Source organism: Amblyomma maculatum, chromosome 11 (genome assembly GCF_055883805.1).
Source record: "Amblyomma maculatum isolate TAMU_Amacu chromosome 11, ASM5588380v1, whole genome shotgun sequence".
In the NCBI taxonomy this organism is placed as follows: domain Eukaryota; kingdom Metazoa; phylum Arthropoda; class Arachnida; order Ixodida; family Ixodidae; genus Amblyomma; species Amblyomma maculatum.
The window spans coordinates 2,618,041-2,639,513 of NC_139354.1; the positions used below are offsets into that span (position 1 = coordinate 2,618,041).

Genomic DNA, 21,473 nt, shown 5'->3' on the forward strand with positions numbered 1-21,473 from the left:
TCAGAACGTAACCGCTCTGTATTTTAACGGTTGTATAGCTGTGCAGTCTGAAGAGACTCAATTTCTAACCAAATTAATGTTCAAATACTGCCGCGTCAAGCTGACGCGAACACAAAACAGCAAGAAATGTCAATGCTAACATAGACATCGCTTCCATATAAGGCAACGCGCACACATGCGATGAGCGCGTTCGTTTCGGCTTCGCATTAACTCCGCCCGGCATCGAAATGTTTTATTGTAGGGCTAAAAGCGGTGCACTTTTGAAAGAACGTTACGCGGAACTAGTTTCCTTTATTACATTGGGGACAGCACCACGGCCTGCGTCGTCACTGGGTAAAAAAAAAAAAAAAAAAAGCTGCATAAATAAAAAGTACGCGACCGATGCGTCATGCGCGTTTTCTGCCGCGCAAAAACAAATACGGAAAAAAGAAAAAAAAAAATTGGTACGCGGCCCGACGCTAGCGACACTCGCTACGTAACTGAACTGTATTGCGCATGCGCCCGCGCCCCCGCACATAGTGGCTAGACGCTTGTATCGCGCTCCGTCTGGGCAAATGCGAGAAGCGATCAAAAAACCCTCGGACAACGCTGTAAACTCAGCTGTCGCGTCGGCGGCAACTTGTTTACATTTCGGCGGCAAAATATCAGCTGGTCTACGAGAAAATCGGTCATGGGGATCTGCATGAGCTGCTTCAAAGCTTCCAGTGCCGACGCAACTCCGCCGTCGGTGGACGTGGTACGCCCTTGCTTTCGGTCGTTCGCCACTGACTGGGAATAAACCGAAGATCGCTGTACTTAATAGCCGGATGCTGTGCGTTTCTCAGCCAACAGTAATTGTGGCCGTTGCTGCTATTCGCAGACTGTGAAGAGGCAACAGATGGCCGAAGCCGCGGAACGCAGAATCCAGCAGCTAGAGAACAGGGGGATTAAGGATCCTGGCAAAGTCAAGAGGCTCCAGCAAAAGCGTGATGAGCTTGACAGGGAGTTAGCGGCCGCCGGTCCGCAATCGGAGCCTAATTTGCGGGTAAGTACGCTCTCCGAATCGGGCCTGCATTTCCGCGGCGGATGTGCCTCTAATCGTGTTGAACCCACTCATCAATAATTCACTACGCGCACAAGTCGCACTTCGAGACGGCGTGAAAGCAGGGCCTCCCAGTTAACGATACGGTGGCTTCTGTGAAAAAAAAAGTGCAAGATATACGTCTCTCCTATAAGGCAATTTGTAATGTATGTCAGTATCGCTATCACTCGCGGTTGTTAAAATGGTGCGTAATTTCACAAAACCCAGTTTCAGTCCACAAGACACGAACAATGAGCTCAACGTCACTGTAGCCGAATTGCAGTCTTAGCGAAGCACTGATTTAATGAATTATTTTGCAGCGCCCTTTGAAATTTATTACCTAAGCGTAACGTAACGTTTACTCGCATGCAACTGTCAGCAACATGAGCTGCCGACACCAGTTGCTAATACAGATGGACACGATGGCTTCAAATACTGACCAGACAATGTTTTATTTTTTCCCCACATTTTTTTTTTTCTTTTTTCCAGTGGCAAGTCCAATGAACATGCGGCATCAAACTTATCCACGTGTACAAAGAAAAAAAAAAAAGAAAATGTGCTGCTTGAAGAATACAAAGGGTAAAAATGCTTGAGGAGTGTTGTGCAGTGTTGTACATAATGTCTGTGTATAAAAGCCAAATTATATTAATAAATATTAACTACACAAAGAAAAAAAATCTCAGCACATGCTTCTTTTTGGCATTGTGTAAAAGGCGGCCAATATTGACAAACTACTACCTCAAGAGTTATCCTGGAAACAAGAGAACAACACTGCAGTGGAGTCAATGTGACTCTCTCTCTCTCACGTGAGACATGCACACATGAATATGACACTTGGGAATGGTGAATTCAGGTATATTACTGACTACCCACATGATTATGTACAAAAGAAATGAACATTGGGTGCACATTCACTGAAGAAACAAAAAGAAAAGACACCATGTTCCTCCAAGAACAGACAAAAACACACTGTCAACATTTGGTCTGTTTGCAGTTTGCCAAGCATTGAAAGGGAATTGGGAAAGAAAACAACATTAAAACATTTGCTGAGGCATTCACGACAATGTCTTTTCAACATCGGTCATGGGGCTCTTTGGACTCTGAAGAGTACTGACCATGCCGGCTGTAGAGCTCCGTTCTAACTAAGGCCATTTATCGCAAACAGTTGTGCCAGTACCCAGACGTGTGTGCCCAGTAGTATGTACACTATCCTCACCAGTACCGAGCACATCTGTCTCCACAGGTGACGCAATAATCTGTAAATTCAAGTATTGGGCCAATAAGCAAGGTGTTTTTTTAACGCTTCAGATCTGCGTGGAGTTCCACAACTAGCATGATCAAGAGCCTTGATTCCACCGTGTGTTTGACAGAAAATGCAAACAACGCAGAGAGATCACTTTGTGCTTTGCCGGTAAATGAGAAAAAAATAATGTGTTTAGCATTCCACCAAAATAGTATAAATGGTCTGTGTGAACTGTAACCATTCAGTGAAACAGATTACACAGCCAATTTCAAGATTACACAGAGTAGAAATGACAATCAGTCGAGGCATCAGAAACAACCCGCATTTTGGTGGAAATATCAGGAACCAACATAAGATTGTCAGAAAAGGAAATGAGTATTCCAACAGCTGTTCCGCAAATAACTAAATCAGCCTTATGTGCAATGTGTGGGTGCCTGCATACGAAGCACAGGCAACATTTTACCGATAAAAATAAAATGCAATAAGTGCATGCAAAAAGACGACTGTTTCCCAAAAAGATGTTTCCCAGTGCCTGTTATGATCCTCTACATTGCCAACAAATGCTCTTAGAGGCGTGCCCCTTTCGAAGACTGCATTAAATGCAAGACCAGTCTTGTGTGCATGAAAAGCTGACCGATGCCCTGATGGTCTGGGCAGACACTGGACCATGTGTACACACGTGATAAACATTGGGCTGATACTTGGATTGGGTATATCGACAGTGAATAGAGAGATAGTCATGCTACATTACTGTAGGAGGGTGTGTAAGGAAGGGAAAAGAAAACCGACAACAAAGACGCCGGCAGGCCGGCTCGCTACTACTCTATTTACAATCGTGTCTTTCTTCATGCACTAGAAAATAAAGGAAAAATAAATGGTTTCTTACAGACTGAAACGGGGTAAAAACATCACAGTCTCTCTCTTATACTTGGGAACTGATCTTGAGAAGTTAGATCAGGGTGGGGAGGAGGAGGGATGTCAAAGAGGCCGGAAGAAAGTGTGCTCGGCCTCGAAAGAATGTTGTGTGCGGCTTGTAGACTTGCATAGCTTTTGATACATGAGACGCACACACCAAACAAAAAAATAAAACACTATGCACAAGCCAGCAACACACCAATGCAGACCCCTGCACCCTCTCCATGCCCCGAGAGCGGACAAAGCACGGCGGAGGCCGTGATGCAAAAACTGACAGACCCGTTGATCATGTAGCATGACAACAAGTCGGTGCAGTCTCCCTCTCTCCTTTCCGTCTTCCCGTTTTGGTCGTGACATTATGGCGAGCAAGGCGTGAAACAATCTCACTTCACCAGTACCTACCCACTAGCCTCTAAGTGAGGCTGTTCTATACCACTTGTATCTACCGTGGCTTTGCAAGCTTCTTGGTAGCGTCTACTGAATGATTTGGCAAGCTATGTGATGATGCTCTTTTTCGAACCAACTTCAGCTAAAGAACTTGGTGAGATGGACAAACAAACTAAGGAGCTATCCTGATACTTTTCATAATGGCAGAACCAAGTACTGGTCCGTGAAAGCCTTTTTTCCCGCAAGGTGATGGCGCATTCTATTCCGTGTATATGCTGCGAAGTGCTTTTTACATTATTTTTATTTCAAACAGAGGAAAAAGCAAAAAAAAAAAGCCTGCACAAAGGTGCAGATGAGGGAAATTAGTCATTCACTGATCATAATCAGCAGCAGCAACCTGACTACACCCTCCACAGAACAAAGGCCTTTCCTATAGCCCTTCACTCGTTAACCCTATCCTATACCAACAGTGGCCACCTTATCCACGCACATCTCGTAATTTCATCTGCTTGTACAAGCGGTAGTCGATAACAATGTTGAACTGCGCCCTTCAACGTGATGAAATGCAATGCAGCATTATTGCAAATGGGCGAACATGAACAAATTCCTTTTTCGATAGCAACATCACACAGCTCTAAGCCACAGGTGATGCAGCAAGTAAAATCCAGCAGTTCTCTTCCACAAAAGTGGCAACGCTCTGAGAAATTCCTTCACGCTTTGCTCCATGCATATGGTCACAATTCTCGAAAGTTAAGATGTCAATGGCTTATTCTCGCGTACCTGTAAATATGCAGCCATCTTCACCACTATTGTGTGACAAGCAACATAACATGAAGCCCAACTGGAACCTGCATACAGCAGAGTGCTTGGCTATGTAAAATTTAGCAAGCAGCCAGTCTCCCCCAACAAAGATGCAAGAGCAAAAAATGTACAAGCTCACTAAACATTCAACAAACAACCTACAACTCTAGCATGCTATGTACAGTGATACTTTGGTGGCTAAGGCCCTGTCAAGCTAGCCGTCTCTACTCTCCATGAGCAGAGGCGTTCATAAAACAGAGTTGTTCTTTGCCGTCCAAACAGCCAGCACAGTTGCCTTCATTCAAGTGGAACAATAAATGGAACCTTAAGCGGGACAGTAATGCTATTGCCACTTGTAATTTGTTTGTGAAAGTAAAGTTGGTGTCACAATGTTTCTTTTTGCACCGCCAAACGACACTTAGGAGCTGGATAACAAAAACTGGTTATTAGCCGTCTCTGCTTGCCTAACTGAAGACCAACAATCAGTTATTCTGTCCAAAAGCAATTAACTCCATCCCATATTCTAAGCTTGTGAAGTCTAAAACCAAAACAGCCAAATCACCAACACTTGAGTTATAAAACCAGAAAAACAAAAAAAAGAAGTATTTCCACCCGAGTAAAGACAACGGCACTGGCTTAAAAACAAAAACCAGTCATGCAGGACCGAACAAAACGCAAACACTGCCTATTAACATGAGGCAGGTGCATAATGCGTTTCAGCTAAACTCTGCGCCATCCATTCTTGCATCGCACGAAGAGGAGCCCGAAAACTTGTCAATCACAGTGGCTGCCTCAACAACAAAGCTTTTTTTTTTTTACTTTCCTCTCAGAATAGACTCTCCACTGTCCACAACAACAACACCCCTCTCAACAATGGCTCAGTCCTGTGGTGGATGGACCTGCATGCATGTGCAACACTCAGTAAAACTCCTCAACCTCGGCAACAGGTCTGGTCGCTCATATAGGGTACCACCCAGAAACCATTTCATAAACTGGTAAAAACCTCAACCTGGATGCAAATGGCACATGTTCGCCAGTTCTCTGCGACTGATCACACAGAATCTAATTGATTCTTTCATGCGGTTGGAACCGTTCACTACGCAACAGTCAATTGCATCCTTAAAGGGCATCTCTAATGGTTAACACAAAGCCAATCTTTGCAATCATCTGGAGCCCATGTCAAAACAAAACACATGGTTGCCGCCAGAAGTCTCACAGAGGTTTTGCAATTGGCACAGCCTTTCACAGACTGTTCATGTCGCACATTTATCATAAACATACCTGCCTTACTAAATTCATGCAGCAACACAAGGCTGTGGCTCATCAAACAAGCATGTGTTTGACTGCCGTGTCAGATCATTGTCATTGCCTTCTATTTCTCTGAACAGATTACACTTCTTTTTTCTCTCTTTATCGGGTAAGCCCTTGCAGTGTCTCACGCAAAGAGAGCATTTCTGACACTCAATGGTCTCAGCTTTAACAGTGCTCTGGGATAACCGCCGCCAAGACTACATTTGACTCTATTAAAAACTTCCTTTTCAGATTTCTGCGGCATATTTGAGTGAAGAAAGCTAAGCACGGTGTTACTGCATGTGAAATGAGACGTTGTATCACGGCATGTTCTATAACGGCCCAAGTTCCCACACGAGAAAAAAAAATCCTTGTCGTAGCTGTTGCAAACAGATAATGAGACATTCGAATACTTGCAGATCAGACTCCTCCCCCAACACTTTATACGATTCATGGCAGCGGAATACGCCTGAACGTTCATTTGTAATAAACCCAAATGTCATAACCTCATCCTCCAAAAGTGCCAAAAAGTCAGCAGCAAAGGTGTTATTAAGCCTGCTCAGTCATATCTACAACCTGCATCAAAAGCTATCTCTCATAATAAAATATTGTGCCATTAATCAGCAGTATTGCACAATTCTGTCATTTGCTACAATCTTTACGTTTTTTTTTGCATTTGATCACCTGTCTTCGCACACTTATGACAACAAAGATCCTTGAACAAAGGCTGTATTGCAACTATTACTTCAAGCATGTCATGAAAATAGAAAACAAGGACATGCCAAAGCTCAACTTTTTCCGACCATTTCCAAACCGCTTTGCCAAAATGCCTCCAAATAGTAGCTAAATGCATATAAACACTGAGCCCAATGGTGTTCAAACTCTTTAGTCATTTCAAGCCCTGTTATAACCTGAAGAGCCTATCATTAAAAAAACCACTGATAACTGATAACCACACTCTCGTGACAAAGACAATACCTATATCTAAGCTGAATATGGAAATTGGTAAATCATTCATAGCTTTATTTTTTCTCTCATGCTCTTCAGCTTCAACAGCCAAACGATGGCTCCAACACTAAAGGTCAATGTAGATCATGTGAGGCAGGAAAAAAAAAGGTAGATTATACTCTTGTGTAAGACTGATGACACATCAATGCTGGGTGCATTTGGTTTGACTCAGTTATCCGTGATTATACTTCAAGACTCGTCATTTCTATCTGCTGTCGTCAATGGAGAAGTGTGACAGATACTGTGCTTTTTCTTTCCTGTAAACCAATTTGAAACACTGCTGATTCCTGCTTTACTGCGTCTGCTTCTGTATGCTGTGTGGTGCGGCGTTCGAGGAAGCGTCAAACGGACGCCTGGATCGGACGCCTGGATCGGACGCCCGTTGAAGTCAGCGGTCATGACCGCATATGACGTCATGGTGACATCAGTTCCGGTTATTAGACATGACCGGATCTGACGTCATGACGATATCAATACCGGTTATTACACATGACCGGATGTGACATGACGTCACCATGACGCCATTACTGCGAACACATTCAGCTGCACGATAGACGGAACCTCCGGCTTAAACGGCATCGCTGTTAAAGACTGTAATGCAATCACTACTTTGCCCTTTTAATTCATTACAACCTTAAAGCCAAGCCTGCCTTAAGAACCAGTATGACAATGAATGAAAATTTAGGGGGACGCTCAAGATTCACCTTAAGGGTAGATGTGAAGTGCCTTTAACGCAGTCTTTACATTCCATGCATACTTTTATTATTTTTTGTTGGTCTGTTTTTGGGCAAAGGAAGATGCAGTGTCTGCCTCGGCACCTTTAAAACTGTTATTTCGTTCTGGGAATACTTTTATATTGCTTTGTTTAAGTCGGTTTTTTGGGGAAAAAAAAGCACCATCTCATTTCTCAGTAGGCACCTACATTTGTCAGAGGTGCCTATTTTGTTGGTTCAAATCCCTGTCGCAAACTAGCCTTAAACTTAATTAGCAGATGGGTGCTAAATGAGAAGCGAAATTTTACGACACCACCCTGAACGCTGCACTAAAGATAGTTGCATCACAATTTTGACACAAAGTCACACACATACTTTCTCCGGCACTATTTTTCTCAACTCGTGCTACGGCGACGGCCAAATGACTTGCATACGTTTCGCGTAAATTGGAGCAATTATATTGCAGTTTTCGTTCGTGTGTCACGTGACCTATACTGACCACTGACGTCACAGCCATCATATAGCTATTGACACCAAAAATGAAACAGCATGGTCAATGAAATTTAATTACAGGTTAGCAGTCGCAGTCATATACCACGTGGCTATTCATAAATATTAATGTTTTACGCATCATTACAAAGAAGATATGTAAACAAAATTTAGGCGTCTATATTTCATCAACATCTGCCCCAGTAAAAAAAATAAAAGACAGAGCTCATTGCGAACTATGCAGCCCATGCATTATTTAAAACCTGTTCTTACAGGAACTCTGCACCAGTACCAAAGCCAGAGATATAATTCTTTCGCAGCTACCAAATGCAGCATAGCCAAAATGCACTCAAAGTGTACACAATGCACTCAAGCCCTCCGACACGAGGCCTTCTAAGTGTGAGCAATTCAAACTACTTTACTGCTTGGTTAAAAGCGTTATGTGCTCGTTGAAGAAGGCTGCCAAAAATGAGCATGCCAGCAGTAGTACAAAAACGATGCACTACGTTTTTTTTTTTTGGCATCCTACTCCTATCTACGGCTAGCTTTACTATGCCCATATGTGATTAAGAAAAAAAACAACATAAAGGGAAGAAACAAAGCTGCGGACTCATGTAAACAGCTCACAGAGAAAACTTTATCCCACCCAAATACCGAGTGCTTAAAACAGCGTGAAACATCGCGGAGTGCAAAAAATGAAACGCAATGGCTAAGCTCTCAAGTCCAACCTGGAAGAGTGTTCATTGGCCCCTCGTAATGGTACGATCAGTGCTAGCCCACCAGATTTCTTCCCATTCCAAGCGACGAACGCATGCCCCTCCTTAAATTTCTCGACCCTGTGAATCCACTCTGCCAGGCTGTGTGCACAGGATGTGCATGCGTTAAGCTGTAAGCGTGCCAACGCAATCCGTATTTTGTACAAAGTGCCGACAAAAACCAAGTAGGTGACCTTGTGTCCATTACGCGAGTCATCCGCCCAAAATGTCGACGTACGCCTCCCAATGAACCTTTCGCATTTCAGTGCTGCTCCATTTTTTCCTTTCTTCAAAGCAAGGCTCACAAGTTTGTGTTACAGTTTCAAGCTGACTAATCTAAATGCCCAGCATTGGTCTTTCCTCCGAGTCATCTAAGATCGGTGGTAACCGGACCTTGGAAGCCGCGAAGGTGGTTGAGCCGCCGTTATGTAGCGGACATCACATGGAAACAGGAGTATGTAAAATGCCGTCACTACGAATGACTTTGAAGCCATGTCAGCCAGGAATTACAAGTTAAAACTGGACCTCATCGAGACTAATCAATTAGAGTGTGACACCTTCAGTAAAACACAGAGGTTAGTAATGAGTGCAGCATCACAGTGGCTCCAGCATGCGTTATTGACGTTTCATTGACCTGTCAGTAGATGACAAGACCATGCTGCAAATGATTATAATCTATGAGTTAAACGACATATTTGCCCAAAATTTCAAGCTAAGCAGTCAGAGGCTGTTACAATGCGTAATGACTGTCAGAGATCTGCACTAATTGCTCCGTTAGGGTTCTGGTGCTTATAGCATGGGCCTTGAGTGGCGCTTAGTTAACTGCCTTCTGTGGCCCCAAAAAAGTACATCAATTCACATTAGGTTACATCGCCAGCTATCACATAACATTCAACGTATGTACCACAAGCATAGTGTGAGGTTTCGCTCGTGAGTGTGCGAATTTAATTTCACTAAATCTAACCATGAACTCTGCATATAACCTAATTCTGCAGGAAAGCACCAAACCAGCTTAATGGTATCTAGTTAGTGCAAAGATTTAACCAGACTGCTGCATATAGAGAAGATAACACAGTTAAAAGTATTCAATTATGCGAGTGCGCCAAAGAAACTCTACATTAACCCTACCACAAGTTTCAGAGACGAGGAAAAAAGGTAAAGACTAAGTGTTTCATTACAACAAGCATTTCAGCAGCAAGTGACTCAGTGCAATGCATGAACTGCTTTCTTGAGATGCCTCTTCATAAGTGACAGTAGTTTTAAGGAAGGAATCGGACACTGCAAGCTTAGTTAGAGGCTTCACTACACATTTGCGTGTTAACTTCTATTCAAAACCAAAGGGCCTCCCGATTGGATATTCTGCTTCGATATGCAAGACGGTAATACGCTTTAAAACATTTTAAATAGTATGCATCATTTTGTTTCCCCTCAGAATGAGCACATTAAACTGCCCAGAGTTACTGTCATAAATTACTGGGTGGGTTGTCATGATCAGAACAGATTACAAAATCAGAAATCAATATCTTATAGACACACAAAACTGAGTAACAAGAAGTCTCAACATAGGGTGTAAAACAAACAAGATATGCAAAAAAATGTATATAAGCACATTAAGCAGCTAATCAACTATGGACAGACTGCATACTCAGCATCGCGTAATGTGTGCTGATCAATTATCACCAAAGGTTTATCAGTTAAAGTGGTTCCAGAGCATGCATAAAAAGTAATGACCGAAACTGTCCTAGTGCTAGCTCCCAACACCGAAACAACAAATGTGCTTGTATAATTATATAACAAAGGTGCCCTAAGAAAAACACAAGAGTGAAAAAGAACAGAACTTCTGTATCTGAAATATCTATGTATAAATTGTCGTACTAACGGGTGGGCTAGAATATTCTTGTACGTGCCTTGCAAAGGCTCTAATTAAAGCTCAGTTCATATCCCAAATATATATACTTGCTCCCAAGTTACAAGCTCGCACAAAATTATCTAACGCACACACACAAAAAAAAGGACTTAACTCGACTAGACAACAACACAAATCATAAATACGAACATATTTACATGAGGAGAAAGAAAAAAATAATAGTAGAGCTGAAACATTATTGTGGTAACAGACATGCCACTGTGTTTGCTATTGTTAAACAATGCTTGTAACTGGATGAAGTTAACCAGTAACATGATCAAATTAACTAAGCAACAAAGACAAATTACATTCCTTTGTTTTGTGTTTGTTTTTCTCCCATATATGGTGCCATCTGCTCCAGACATTTTGTTACAAAACAAAAGTTGTGGTTTTCTTACTCTGTAACGTGGGTCATGTTACAGAATCCTCGTCATCTGACTCACAAGAAAGACACTCTTGGCTTATAGCGTCAAGAACAAAAAGAACAGAAGGGCAATTGTGCACAGAAACGAAAGCCTGACACTCAGTACCGGAACCGCTAATGCCTAACATCACCTGGTAACTAGTATTACCACCGTAAGCTCAAAACAATGCAAAGCCAACAACGTCTAAGTAAGAATAAATGCTGCTGTAAAGCACAGCTCTTAACAGGGGTCTGACATTGAATAAATGCAAGCGACTGTAACAATTAGAAAAAAAAAAAAAAAAAAAACGTAACAGAGCTTGAAGTATCCATCTAACGAAATTACACTTCTTTCACGGACACTTAAATATCATCGCGCCATGCCTCATGCACGAAAGGACACATCAGTACCGGCAACAAAAGTCGCCCTCAACCACACAACAACACGCTTAAATAAGCTGCTAATAAAAACAACATAGATTAACATCGTCCCTGATCAAGTTTCGGCATAAAGGAGAAAAAATAGTGAAGGTCAACAACGTTTCCCTTTCAATGCGGAGCAGAGAAGGATCCACAAATGGGCAAAACGAAAGTGCGGTTCGTTCGCCCCCGTTGATAAGTGGGCTCGAGTCAATGCCATAAACGTTTCATGCATCTCACCAACTGTCGCCCTGTTCATCAAATGTTTATCAAATACGCGAGCCAACTATTCCAAAAAGGGCTCAGCAATGAACATGCTGAGTGATATAAATTAGCAGCAGCAACAAAAATGCACAATCATGACAGCACTTTGCATCTGCAAGGCTTAGAATATTTGCACAATTCAAGGAGACCGCCTGACTGTGAAATCGAAAGAGACTGCTACGCTTGCAGATGATTCTATGCCGGGTAGCCGAAGATGAGTCATCTGCTACAGCAGCGTGGCCAAGACGAGCAGCGTTTAGGGACGACACTGAGAGTGACAGATAACAATGCGGTGCCCTTGCAGATGGCACAACAACACAGCAGCGAAAAAGGGAGGGGGTGGGGTTGGTCAGTCGTTTTACTCCCTTCGCGTCCTCTTGGAGTGCCGAGTTGTGGCCTCATGGGACGCCGTCGGATTTGTCTGGCTTCCTCGTTTGACGACTTGGACTTGTGACTGGGCCGTCAGCTGAAGCTGGATAGCCGAGGTATTCAGCTTTTCCGAAAGGAGCAGCTCTTTCAGGCCTGCCATTTTCTGACTGGACAGCGTGACCGTTGCCGCCCCACCGTTGCCGCCCGACCGGACACCCGACTTCTGCGTAAAGAAAAGTGAAACCCGGTTCACAGAAGGGAACATCTGTACACGGCCAACCTAAGCACGGAAATTACATGGCTTGTGCAACACCACACACGAGGGGATGACATTGGCTGGCCAAAAACCACACCAATGTTTGTAAACAAAGTACGCCACTGGGTGACAACGGCTCACTGCCACCTTCTCCTATGTGCCGCGGTGAGAGAGTAAGCAACCAAGTAAACAACTGAGCCAGGTGATGTCTCTGTGGGCATAGGATTGTCTCAGCACGTAATCATTATATTTTCACACCCTTATGTTGAGAGGGAAAATGAGGACAGCTGCCTTAATCACAAATATTTCTGGTACTAGACAAGCTAGATGGAAAATTTTGCAAGCGGACGATGATCACTATCTACCCTTTCGCTTCCTCTTTTTTTTTTTCTACCTTTGGCAGAAACCGCTTCAGGGTCCTTTTAAAGAACTCCAGGTGATCAATTTTTACTGGGAGGCCTCCAGCATGACACGGTTTTCTCTCACTCTTTTATTTTCTTCTACTTTTTCTTCCTCCCTTCCCTCCCTCACAATGCAATTGTGTCCACTGAGAAGGGAGAAAGTTACAGCGCCTTTCCTTTCCTTAAATACCGGTATTCAATTTTTTAACTAAAATCCACGAAAAGGAGCTGGAAGATGCTCTTCAAAAAAAGTGCCCAACAATTAAGTACCGTCGCAGACAGTATAATGAAAGGGTCAACTGTGGGCAATTACAGTACGATTAGCATCAACATAAGATAGGCAAAATAAAGGCAGCGGTCGGGGCATGCATAAATTTATATTAAGTGACTGGGGGAGCCGAGGAAGCACTCCAAGAAGCACAGCATTCCCAAAGAATACAATGTGGGATACAATTTCGAAATTTGATTTTCGTTTTGGCAAGTGCTCATTAGATGGGAGAAAGTAAATGCACAATATCATATGTAGAAGATAATTTTAAAGAGCGTAGAAGAAATAACAGCCAGAAGATCAAATCAGTCGATATTGTCGACCATAAACCCCGACTGCTCATTGGAGGGTCAAATTCTAAAGTTAAAACTCAGCTACTTTGGTCATCTGATGAGAAGAGAGGAGTCGCTGGAGAAAGATTTGATGTTGGGAAAGGTTGACGGTCGCCGGATAAGGGGTAGGCAGCGAACGTGATGGTTAGATGGCATCCTCGAGGCACTGCAGATGAAGTTATGTGATGTTAGGAAGATAGTGAGAGACCGGAAAGCGTGGCGTGAAATGGTCCATAGGGTCACGAAGAGTCGGACACGACTGAACGACTGAACTGAACTGATACTGTGGGTGGGACCTTTGCCCACAATCTCAGTTGTCATTTATTTTACTGTCTTTAAAATCATGCCCTGTCAGAAACAATAACACAAAATAAAATTTTCTCTGTTAATCAACACTAACATGAAAAAAAAAATAGTCCCCGAGGCTTTCCTTGATTTCAATGGCTGTCAGCTTCTTTTGTAAAATACTTTAATGAGCTCATCACCCTATCACTGTCTGCTCAACGGAAAGAGCAAGAAAGTTTAACTAGCTCTTTCAATCTAATCTGTTCACTCAAACCAGATGGCGTTACTGGCCAACACCCACCGTATCTCGCACAATCTCTGCTGGAATCCATAAAGTTTCTTAAAAGTCATTAAAAGCACAAGTCGGTCATTACTCCTGCGAAAAACTGACAAGGTACTGAAAGCTGGAAGGCAAAATATTGCTGACACGATTCAAAATGATGGTCATTTCCAAGGTCAAACACCTTTAACTACTACACTGGTATTCACAGACTTAACTAATACCGGTTTCCATTGGGCGAACAGAAGCAAGAGCAACGAGCAGCCAGAGCAGCGTACGAAAGCACTGGGGACGCGCATTCTCGTCTCCCCAATGGAACATTCACGCTGTTCGGAGAGCAGCGCACCAAGGCGGAGTGCGTGACGTCAGGCGTCATGTGATCAAACTTTTCCCACGCTTGCGTTGCCCGTATCTGCCGGCCGAACGCCACCGCTGCCGTCTTCTGCCATTTTTCTCGACCGTCCTGCCCGGGCTCCGGGCGGCGAATAACCAGAAGGACGGCCGGTCCCGAAGGAGAGAGCGCGCGCTCTCCCTTGAGACCCACCATGCCAGAAGTGACATCAAAAAGGTCACGTGACTTCCTCCGTTCTCCCTGTACTCCGCCGCTGGCGACGGAGCACCGAGGGCTGCTTTTGGCTGCTCCCGGGACCCCAAAAGCGCACCTCCTCTGCCAATGGAACACAACGCTACTGCTCCTGCTCGACCACTGGTAGGCACTGAAACTCGCAAAAGCACTTCTAGTGCAGCTAAAAGTGCTCCTGTTCGCCCAATGGAAACCGGTATAAAGCACACATGCTGGGGTACATTTCCAACTGATATGCTCTTGACAGTACGCCCAGTAAAACCTAGCCAGATGAGTAGCAGTGGAATTTAACCAGTACTATTTTCCCATGAAACAACAATATTGAACAAAAACAGGTTTTTCGGTGTTTCATGCCTCTCAACTGGATGAATAAGCAAAATGTACCCCTATCAGGGCTGAGGGTACAAGTGCTACCGCCTTGTGGTTATCACATAAAACTCTCAAAGCCTTTTCAGATTCGCACCACAAGGTGCCGCCACACCACAATCGGCAGCGTGCTGCTGCAAATTCTCATGGCAATCATCAGGAATAGCAGAAAAAATGCTGGGTCAAACTAGAGAGAAATATCGCCACATACGACTCAAGCACAAACGAGTCAGAGCAATCAATCACCTTTGTAAACCTGTGATACCCCAAGGAACTTCCTTACCCTTTCGTGCTACAAGCGGGCGCATGTATGGTCACTGTCACCACTGTGGCAACAACCCCTGGCAAGCAAGCAACCGCCTACCTCCGGCTTTGTTGTGGGAACTGCCTTTGCCTCATCCAGACCTAGGTCATCATCGTCGAAGCAGTAGTTGTTGTTGTTGGCCTCCTGCTGTACGGCCCGAATGAGCTCGTCTGGGGTAGTGTGACCATTGACCTTGGGGTCAAAGAGGTCGCCAACCATAAAGTCTGACTCCGAGGACTTCAGGGCAGAGAGCTGTCGAATGCGGCGTAGTTGCAGATGGGAAAGAGCGTTGTTCGGGGCAAAGAGGTACGGGGTGAAAAGGTCAGAAGGCCAGAAGGACAGACCAGGACAGGAGGTGAAGGACCAGGGGATAGGGACAGGAACGAAAAAAAAGAAGGAAGGAGAAACAGCATCAAACATGCAAAGAAATACGAATTATGAGCAAAATAACCAGCAGGCCACAAGAGGAAGCAAAGACACAAATGTTTGAAGCAAAACAAGTGTTAAAGAAAAATAAACAGCAGGAAGAGATGCAAGACAAGAAAAAAAGTGTAAATCAAGGAAGATGCACAAAGGAACAATGGTAGCAAAACGTGCAACAACAATGAAGCACAAATGGTGAGAGTGCAATGAAAGAGGGCCAGAGAAAAGGCATTTTGCAGTAAAAGTCATTAAGGTAAAGCGTGGATATAAAAAGAACATGGATACGAACAAATAAGATATCCTCACAAGAAAGAGCATCAGAAAGGTAAGCACAAAAAAGTAGACAGACAAGCAAGCAATGAAAAAATGAAGTGAGGTAAACAAAAAGTCATAAAACAATTACAGAATAATAAGAAATGGCGAGAAAACAAAGAGCACACGACAATATCCAGGCAAAAACAAGGCAATGAAGAAAGTAGTGGGACAGTATAAAAAAAAAAAAAAGTGTAGCAAGGAAAAGAAAACAGCAATACAAAGAAAGTGGGAAGGAATGAATGAATGAATGAATTTGCGGGGAGATGCCACAAGTGGCAGGGAGAGGTGCAAGCAGAGATTAGGAAAGCCGCAAAACAAAGAGTTAACATAAATTGTGCCGTTTTGCATATAACGAAGGGATGGAAGGACAGATACGCAAACCATGAACCATCAAAACATTAGCGCCACAACAAGGAGGTAAATTGCACAGCCCAGATTGCCACAGCAAGGGTAGAAAAAGCACGAAAAGACAAGTGGCACGCAGAGGATCGATTGAAAACCGAAGATGAGTGACGCATGTCGCCAAGAGAGACAAGAAAATGATGAGTGGCAGAAGCAAGAAAGAATGAAACAGGTGTCAAGCAAACAAGAACCCGCAGTGAGAGGCATTTGCCGACGTTCCACAGTAAAGCAAAGGAACAGGCAGACGATATTGCAAGGGGCGGAAATGAAACATTCGTAATGGAAGTGGTAATGTTGTAATAGAGGGAAAAGCAGGGAAGAAGGGGAGGGTGTGAAAGAGAGAGAGAGAAAAAATGCACATAGTTACAAAGAGTTGGAAAGAAAAAGAGAGAAGCAGACAAACAAGAAAAAGTGAAAAAACTACAGTTTTGGTCCCCCACGTTGCAAAAACAAAACAAAAGGGACAATAAAGGAGAAAAAGAGACAGAACAAAGTGAACGAGACTGAACAGCACGCCTCTACGCTTAGTACAATAAAGAACTCCTTGCCCTTTCTACAGATGGTGTGGTTGTGGTGTTTGCATATTTATGGTATTTGTTTTCATTTAATTAATCACCAATAGCTCTCTATAAATTGACGCATTAAGTGATTTGTGTATTTATTTATTCCTTTATTTTTTTATTTCCAACAATGCAAGTAGACTTTCAGCACTCAGCCTGATGACGAAAATTCTCGAAGCAACCTCGGACCGTGCCACATCTGCATAAACTATTGATTTGGACGGAGAGCAGAACATGATCGGAAACCAAATGATTAAATATCCTTATCAGAAGTGCCAGGGGTCACGCAGTAAGAAGAGATTTGCTGAAGCAAGCACAATTGCAAAGCCTTCTCTTGGCCACTGTTCTAATGGTGCCTCGTTAAGTAAACGAAGGCAAACTGGTGTACACTTCCGGAAATCAGCAGCCGGAAGATCAGTTGAGCAGAACCTTGATCATATCATGTGACGGTCCACATTTTATGATAGACTAGTGAGGGCCTGGCGAACACCTCCCACAGGCATAATGGAATATGTTTTGATAACACGACGCAAAATTACACACAAGCAGCAGCATCCAACCAGAATAATCAAGGCTGGTGAAGCACTTTATTTGCAGACTTCTCTAGGGGTTTGAGATGGAGATACTATTCCCTAATTATGATGCCAAGTGACACACAAGTGCTTGATATAATGGTTTTTGGACTGGGCTACACTGTGATGCGGCTCTCACCTAGCCCGCTTCTTTTCTCACCTCATTGACGAAGATGTAACCAAAATTATTTATACCTGCATTAGGCTTGAAAGAGTTATGATGTTGGCAGTAACTGCGAACAGGCTTACATCGTACGTGATCGCTGATGGAAATATCGAAAATGACTCCACTGCACTTGCAGCGCATAGGACTATGCATAGGCTACGCACTAAGCAAGCAACGCGCTGTCATTCAGAGGACCGCGCTCTGCTACAGTGGGTACCCTGTCAGTGTCAGTGCATGGATGCTACGTCTCTTTCTTTTTTCTATATAATGCCTAGTGCAGACGTACCCTCCTGAGACACAGAATGCATTTAGGGTCACAGTTTTTTCCTTAGCTTTCAGAATAAGTCACTCGAATAACGAAGGTGAAAAGTGTTGGATATTTCCCCAATAGCACTGATTATTTCAGCTCAGTGCAACCTCCAATTTACTAGGCAGAAAAAGTTTAGAAATACATAAAAGGCTAAAGTAAGCACGTGCACAGTTTAAATTAAAACTTCTACTTGTATTATGTTATTTGTTACCCCAGTCTCAGGAGGATACAGTATATGGTGGGCTGACAACGGTTCTAGGCAGAGTGCATGCTGAGCGATACGTCACCGGCATGATTGCACCGCACGTCGCGAAACGTTTTCAAAGGTTCATGACAGTCACAAATCTAGTGCCCTCTTCAAGACATTCATTGTCACATGTGACGCCTACTTTAATGTGCAGTGACGGGACTGCACGCATGCATCGCTGACAACGAAATGACTCCTGGCTGCATGGTCGTAGTTAGCAATATTTGGAAACAGAAATGGGGGGCTTTTATAAAGTGTAGTTGAAAAGAAAAAAAAAAAAAAGATATAGTTCTTTGACAACCAGAGAAGCGAGTGCGTTAATTAAGCAACTGCGCCCATTCAGTGAGGTTCCTGATTATACAACACCCGATTTATTACAATGATTTCGAGCGGTCCCCTGAACATCATATAATTGGGGTTCCACTGCCATCTGAATGCAGATGCCCATAACTAGCAGGACTCGTCAGGTCAGTTGGCTAACTAACAACAGGAGTTCAAACGAGCATTCGTGGTTTAGGTCAAAGCAAAGATAGAAGGATGAGAAAGGACAGTTTATAAATGGAAAACCTTAAATATTCAACTTAATGCGCTCACGTCGTTATCAGCAAGAAGTGACAAAAGTTGCAAGAGTTGATCTCCTTTTCACAATGCCGCGGTTTATTTATAGCACTCTTCTCGATCAATGCCGGACTGCCAAAGCCTGAGAAACCATCCCTAAAGTTAGTTAAAACTAATTAGGCTTAGCTGCACTAACTGAAATGTCCATATTTTGAATGCGGCAAGGCTCATCCTCAATCTGTGGAGATTCTGCTTAAATATAAAGTTACGCCTATAGGGATCTTTGTAATCAATGGCAGGGTGTAGAAAAAAAAGACTGACCACATTGTTGCCATTTTTGGTCGAGAAGGGCTCGCCGCAGCCCAAGAGGTAGTCGGGGTTGAGGATGTTTTCTGCACATGCTGCCGCGAGGGCAACAATGTCTGGATGTGGTGGGCCATTGCTCTGCCCCAGCTGGTCTTCCAGGCTTTTGAGGAAATCGTGTTCTTTGGGTTCTTTGCCATCGCCCATCTGCAAACGTGCGCACACAAAACAATCCTTTCTTTTTAAACTGTCCGTCACTTTTCCTTTCAACAACTTCATATCAGACTAAACGTCTGAGGCAACTACTTTTCCGTAAATCATTATTACGGTATTTACTGTATAGTAATTTTGTTTAGTATCTTTCTTTTTTTTTAATCTGGGGATACTTCACTTCACTTCACTTTATTTCCTTAAAGGCCTCTCTTGGAGGCATTACATAAGGGGTGGGTTTACAAGCATGAAAAAAATACAAGCGCAGGTCATTGTGTTTGAAAATAAATTTTTAAGGCATCAATAAATGAAGATTGGCATGAGAGGGCGGCGACTTCGTGGGGAAGGGCATTCCAGTCCACAATTGCTCGGGGAAAAAAAGATCCTGAAAAAGTTTTGGTGCGAGCAACAGGCCGAGTTATCTGAAATGGATGCGAAGCGCGATGAGGTATGTGGGTGCGATGCACAATGTAAGGTGCCTGATTTAGTGAACTGTTTAGAATTTTGTGCAGTAAACAAAGACTGGCAATGCGGCGACGAAGTAAAAGGTTATCAAGACTGGAATTTTCCTTTAGAGATGAAACGCTGATGGAATACGAGTATGCGCGATGCACGAAACGGATGGCGCGGTTTTGAACTGATTCGAGCGCATTTGTTAAGTATATCTGAGATGGGTTCCATATTGGACTGGCGTACTCAAGCTGTGATCTGATCAGTGTTTTATATGCCAAAAGTTTTACTTGTTGTGGCGCATGACGTAGGTGACGTTTTATGAAGCCTAAAGGATACCCAGGAGAGGAGGGATTAATCAAGGCATGGCGCCACCAATAAAGGCAAGAAAAAAATGGGATATCAAGACGACACGACATAGTTACAATTCTCTGTCTTCTCTACAACTCTCGCCATAGCATACATTCGTAAACTTACAATTATTTAAACATTAACCGAGTTTTGGCACTCTTTCAGAGGCCACACAAGTGTGCGATCAGCTCAGCATTGAATGATACAAAACCAAACTGAGAACAACGATGCAGGTCTATAACATGCCTGTCAGATAAGGCATCAAAAAAGACACATGGACAGGTTGCAGGTCAAGCCACCAACTGAACAGGATTTAAAATTGTGGGAACGCACTAGACAGTTCCCCTCTAAGAGGAAACCCAGCAGGAAAAAGAGAACAGAGGTAGACAGGTCATTCACCATGCTATCTTGTGAAGACGTCTCGCTGCTCTTCTTGGAGTCCTCCTTGGAGACCGAAGGTGGCGCGTCTTTGTGGTTCTTGTTGTTGGTCTCCACGTCTTCCTCCTCGTCTCCTGTCGACGCGTGCACCGACACAGCTGCCCTCACTGTTGCCGGAAATTTGGCGATGGTCCCCACGAGGGGTCGAGCCCAGCCAATATGAAGCACGGGCGTTGCCGAACCTGAAAGGAGCAGATGGAGGGGGGAGCAAGACCGAATACTCAATAACTTCTTGGGGCCTCCCTCCCCGACCTTGTTTCTATGTCAAAACACTGTAGATTGTAAGATATAAACCGGAAAATATTGCACAAGGTAAGGATGTACCTTATTTTCTGGTGTATAGGACGCGGCATCTTGTAGCGAGAAGCTGCACTACGCAGGTCAGAGCAGAGTTTCGAGTGTGCGGGAGCCGCCAGTTCTGTGCATGCGCGAAAACCAAGTGACACCACAAGAGCCGCAGCCGACTTTGCCGCCTGACCCACAGATGCGCCACGTGCTACTGCGCATGTGCATCGCCTCCTCGCCACGGCCGCCGCCTGACCTTTAGCCGGGCCGCATGTTTACCACAGATGTGCCGTGCACTACTGCGCATGTGCAAGGAGGGTGCGCCGCTTGACGGAGAACTGGCAGGTGTGTTCGACATGGAAGCCAAGGAAAGTGCCGCTGCTGCTAAACGATGCAGAAGAGCGGAGAAATTTAGTTCTTCCGATCCAGAGGTAGTCACCTGGGAGCTGGCCGCCGAACAACGGAGGAAAGATCGAGCCAAGGCGAAATGTGCATCTGAAAAGCTGGAACAACGCGAGGAACACCTCGCGAAAAGACGTCGCCAAGAAGCCGAACGACGCGCTATGGCCACCGCTGTGGCCAGTGGTTGTCAACAAAGTGAGGACCAGCAGAAGGAGGAAAACATGGAAGATTCCAAGACTCACCGCTACATCGAACACGTGCTAAGACTCAGTGAAAGCGCGAGTGCGTCCAGAGTGTTTACGTCAGACTTTGTAAACAACCCATTTGGCCATGTTTGTGATGTGTGTGAGAGACTATGGCACTTGAGAAACTTGACTTGGGTA

General features: G+C 44.0%; 2 protein-coding genes across 3 annotated transcripts in view; one reads left to right on the plus strand and one right to left on the minus strand.

Annotated features, from left to right (window-relative positions):
- The first annotated feature begins 498 nt into the window (after positions 1 to 498).
- Positions 499 to 1,615, plus strand: Svip (small VCP interacting protein). Its single transcript, XM_084583698.1, has 3 exons — positions 499 to 736; positions 860 to 1,024; positions 1,550 to 1,615. Exons 1-3 carry the CDS (start codon positions 671 to 673, stop codon positions 1,562 to 1,564), a joined length of 246 nt encoding a protein of 81 aa, XP_084439824.1. The 5' UTR covers positions 499 to 670; the 3' UTR covers positions 1,565 to 1,615.
- Mnn1 (menin 1) overlaps positions 1,494 to 21,473 on the minus strand; it is a 52,295-nt gene continuing 32,315 nt past the window's right edge. Inside the window, exons 6-9 of one of the 2 annotated variants that reach the window (XM_084583696.1) lie at positions 20,365 to 20,585; positions 18,973 to 19,161; positions 15,159 to 15,350; positions 1,494 to 12,246 (exon numbers count right to left, since the gene is read on the minus strand). In XM_084583696.1, coding sequence (XP_084439822.1) covers positions 12,013 to 12,246; positions 15,159 to 15,350; positions 18,973 to 19,161; positions 20,365 to 20,585 — 836 coding nt within the window. In that variant the 3' untranslated portion in view covers positions 1,494 to 12,012. The remainder of the gene's footprint in view (positions 12,247 to 15,158; positions 15,351 to 18,972; positions 19,162 to 20,364; positions 20,586 to 21,473) is intronic. The other variant, XM_084583697.1, reaches the window with a different exon arrangement.